General features: G+C 54.2%; 1 protein-coding gene across 1 annotated transcript in view; it reads left to right on the forward strand.

The window, feature by feature from the left end:
• Window positions 1–4,275, forward strand: part of COL20A1 (collagen, type XX, alpha 1) — a 37,181-nt gene that overhangs the window by 11,691 nt on the left and 21,215 nt on the right. The window contains exons 3-6 of the mRNA XM_006896946.1: window positions 1,884–2,027; window positions 2,217–2,352; window positions 2,857–3,026; window positions 3,250–3,369. Of these exons, the coding sequence (XP_006897008.1) occupies window positions 1,884–2,027; window positions 2,217–2,352; window positions 2,857–3,026; window positions 3,250–3,369 (570 nt within the window). The remainder of the gene's footprint in view (window positions 1–1,883; window positions 2,028–2,216; window positions 2,353–2,856; window positions 3,027–3,249; window positions 3,370–4,275) is intronic.

Genomic DNA, 4,275 nt, shown 5'->3' on the forward strand with positions numbered 1-4,275 from the left:
TGTCAGTACCATTCTACAACAGTGGCACCATGCAGTGTTTGTCCTTTTGTGACTGAGATACTTCACTCAGCATAATGTCCTCAGGGTCACCCATTTTGAATAATAGTGCATGATTTCCTTGTTTTTCAATGCAGTGTTAGTATTCCATTGTTCCATTGTGTGACTATACCACAGCTTCTCTATCCATTTGTTTGTTGATGGGCACTTAGGTTGTTTCCAACTCCTTGCTATCATGAACAAAGCCGCAATAGACATGGGTATGCAGAAATCTGCTTGGATGTCTGTTGTGGTCTCTTCAGGGTATATTCCCAGTAGAGGAATTGCTGGGTCAAATGGTATCTCTATTTGCAACTTTTTGAGAAGGCGCCCCACCATTTTCCACAGTGGTTGCACCATTACACTTCCAACAGTGAAAAAGGGTTCCAGTCTCTCCACAACCTCACCAGCATTTTTTTTTTTGCTGTTCTGTTAAATTTTGCTATTCTAACTGGGGTGAGATTATATCTCATAGTTGTTTTGATTTGCATCTCTCTTAGAGCTAGGGATTTTGAACATTTCTTCATGTGCTTGTTGGCCATCTGAATGTCTTCTTTGGTGAAGTGTCTGTTCATATCCTGTGCCCATTATTCAATTGGATTATTTATCTTTATCTTGTTGTGATGCTAGCACACTCTTAAAAGTACTTAGTCCAGATTTTCTCACTCTCTCAGCAGCGTGGGTGTCCAGTGCTGCCTCACGGATGTGGAAGCTTGGCTGCTGCCACTGGGTGCCATGTGTGTGTGTGTGTGTGTGTGTGTGTGTGTGTGTGTGTGTGTATGTGTGTGTGTGTGAATGGCAGGAGTGGAGGTGGCTGCAGAGCTACCTGTTTCTGGGATATAAAGCCTGAAGTAAATGCAGCCTGAGAGAACCTCACTTGCTTGTATGTTTGAGGCTTATCTTTTAGCAGATACGGAGCTTCTATTTTAAAGCAGCAAACATGTAAGAGCCCAGGGTGTGTGTGTGTGCAGGATTAGGTCTCTGTTGAATGTATGGGCTCATGCACCAGGGCCAGGGTGTGGGGACCAGGGTGGAGGGAGGCCAGGGTGTGGGGGCCAGGGTGGGAGTGGGGGCCAGGGTAGAGGGAGGGCCAGGGTGTGAGGGAGGCCAGGGTGTGGGGGCCAGGGTGGAGGGAGGGCCAGGGTGTGAGGGAGGCCAGGGTGTGGGGGCCAGGGTGTGAGGACACAGTGGAGGGAGGGCTGGGGTATGAGGACAGGGTGGAGGGAGAGTCAGAAACCAGAGTTCCAAGGACAGTCAGTGAGGGATGTCTTCACTGAGATGTGAGGGTTATACAGATCAGTGTGTGAGTGGGAGTGTGAATGAGGGTGTGTTGCACATTGTGAGAGACCCAGCAAAAATGTGAGTGGGGACATATGACTAAATGTGTGAGTGCCCATGTAAGTGTGCAAATGAGTGTGTGTGGCAGAATTAGTGTGGAAAGGTGTATATAAGGGATGTATGTGAATGTGCCCATAAGTGAATCTTTATGAATGTGTGTGTGTGTGTATGTGTGTGTGTGTGTGTGTGTGTGAGAGAGAGAGAGAGAGAGAGAGAGACCCCCAAGTCTGTTGCTTGTTGATCACACATTTGTGTGATGCCTCAGGACTTGGAAGATCTGGTTCAAATCCAGGTTCTGTCACCTTGTGCCTTAGTTTCTCCATCTATAACAGAAGGATCAGGGTCATGACGATTACTTAGGCTCAATGATGGGAAGCACTGGGTAGGCAGGCACAGCACGGATGCTCAGGAATAACCCAGACTGTTGCTCCGAAGGGGATGAGCCAGAGGAGGGTACAGGGATGTCACCCCCTCAGCCAGCATCCTCCCACCAGCACTCTCTCCCTCAGGGGACTCAGAGTTAGAGGTGATGCTGACCACCAAGACCCCCAAGGCTACAGTGGGCGGCCTGAGCCCCTCCAAGGAGTACACTTTGCAGATCTTCTCCCTTTCTGGCTCTGGGCGCATCCTGCTGGCTCAGAGGGAATTTGTGAGTAAGTTAGTGACCTCTGGCTCCAGCCCAGAATTCCCACAACCTGGGGTTGGGGAAAGCCCAGCTGCCAGGAACCTCTCTCCTTGCCCACATACCACGGTCTGGATGAGCTGGGAGGCTGGGGTTAATCCTCCCCTCCAGATGGGACCCTGGAGGGAGAGTCCTCACAGTCCCTCACCTCTCCTCCCAGTTGAAGACTTGAAGAACCGTGCTATGGGCAGGACACCATGGGGTCCACCGCCAGAGCCCACACCTTCCTCAGGGGGAAGCCCAGACCTCAAGTTGACCTCAGAGCCCCAAGTGACTTGGGCCCCCAGTCACAGCCCTCCTGTCCTCGGTGGGTCCAAGTGGGTTGAGGGCCCAGCAGTTGGGAGAGGGAAGGGCTTCCTCATGTCTGACAACATTCTCTCTAGCTTTGCCCCCTTCCTCACCCTTGCTGGATTAACTATGACCAAGACAGAGTGGGGGTGGGGGTGAGACAAGTCACTCCTGTGGTGTAGGGCCCCCCCAGGAGCCCTGTCCTGAGAGCTGACAGTGGTGCCCGCCCCAGGAGTGCCCTGGGGGGCGTGGCCCCGGCAGTTAGAGAGGTGGACCTGCCTTATCGGCCATGATGTCTGAGAGTCAGCACATCTTAGGCTCCCCTGCACAGAGAGGAGTTGGGTAATTGGGTGGGGCCTCGCTAGGGCAGGGTGGAGAATGGCCTGGCTCCCTGTCCCACCTGCCCCTTCCTGGTCGTGTGGCCTTGGATAGCTTGTTTCAGTTTCCCATCTGAAAAAGGGGACTCTGACATCCACCTCATGGGACTTGTGAGATCACTGGGGCCCTTGGGGCCTGGTTCCCACAGGGACCCCATTCCACTGTGTGCCACCGGTGCCCACCGACATGGTCTTCCTCGTGGATGGCTCCTGGAGCGTTGGCCACAGTAACTTCCAGCTCGTCAAAGACTTCCTGGCCAGTATTGTGTCCCCCTTCGAGATCAGCCCCCACCAAGTCCAAGTAGGTGGGTGTGAGTGCCCTCCAGCAGGCGTGTGGGGCTGAGAGGACAGTCATAGCCAGCTGCTTGCTGAGAGAGCCAGGACCCTCAGATACCAGCCCACCCACTGCCCCATGCTGGCAAGTGTTAGGGCTGGCTGGCTTCAAGCTGGGAATTCTTGGGGACTTCGCCAAGGTGGGAACTGGAAGCTGCCTACTCCTCATACCACACATTGACCCTGTTCCTTCAGGCCTGACTCAGTATAGTGGAGACCCTCAGACAGAGTGGAACCTGAACTCCTTCAGCTCCAAGGAAGAGGTGCTGGGTGCCATAAGCCGTCTACGCTACAAGGGGGGCAACACCTTTACAGGTAAGCCAGTGTTGAGGCCTCTGTTCAGTCTGTAGATGAAGACCCCTCTGCACCTCCTTTTTAACCATGGGCCACCCAGCCCCACCTCCATCCTGTCCATGGGCCACTCAATCCTACTCTCATCCTGACCATGGGCCACTGAACCCCACCACCATCTTGACCATGGGTCACCCAGCCCAATCCCTCTCCTGACCAAAAACCACATAGCCCCACCCCCTTCCTCCTGACCATAGACCTCCCAGCCCAGCCCCAAATCCTAATCATGGACCACACAGCCCCATCCCTGTCCTGATCATGGTAGACTGACCAACCCTGCCCTCCAATCCTGATCACTGTGGACTAGATAATCCCGCTCCCATCTGACCTCACACTCAATCATCCCATGTCTACTTGAGGTCATGAGCCCCAGTCACTGACTCTTGACCTAAGGGATTTTGCACCGAGCTGCTCCTTAGGCTGGTAGAAGGCTTTCTACGTGCACCCCTAACTCTGGAGGGCACTACTGCTAGCAGCCCCTCCCACCTGACCATCCACCTCTCTGTCCTCTTCCCAAAGCCTGGACTGGGCACTCCAGGGCCTTCTGTCCGCTCCCCAAGGGCTGGACTGGGCACTCTAGGGCCTTCTGTCCTCTCCCCGAGAGCTGGACTGGGCACTCTAGGGCCTTCTGTTCTCTCCCCGAGAGCTAGACTGGATACTCCAGGGCTTTCTGTCCTCTCCCCGAGAGCTAGACTAGGCACTCCAGGGCCTTCTGTTCTCTCCCCAAGGGCTGGACTGGGCACTCTAGGGCCTTCTGTCCTCTTTCTGAGGGCTGGACTAGGCACTGCAGGGCCTTCTGCCCCTTCCGTCATGTCAGCTAGGCAGTGTCTGGGTGGGAGGCCCTGACAAGCAGAATGGGCTACACTAGTG

Source organism: Elephantulus edwardii, unplaced genomic scaffold (assembly GCF_000299155.1).
Source record: "Elephantulus edwardii isolate Elephantulus edwardi_28Jun2011 unplaced genomic scaffold, EleEdw1.0 scaffold00193, whole genome shotgun sequence".
Lineage (NCBI taxonomy): Eukaryota > Metazoa > Chordata > Mammalia > Macroscelidea > Macroscelididae > Elephantulus > Elephantulus edwardii.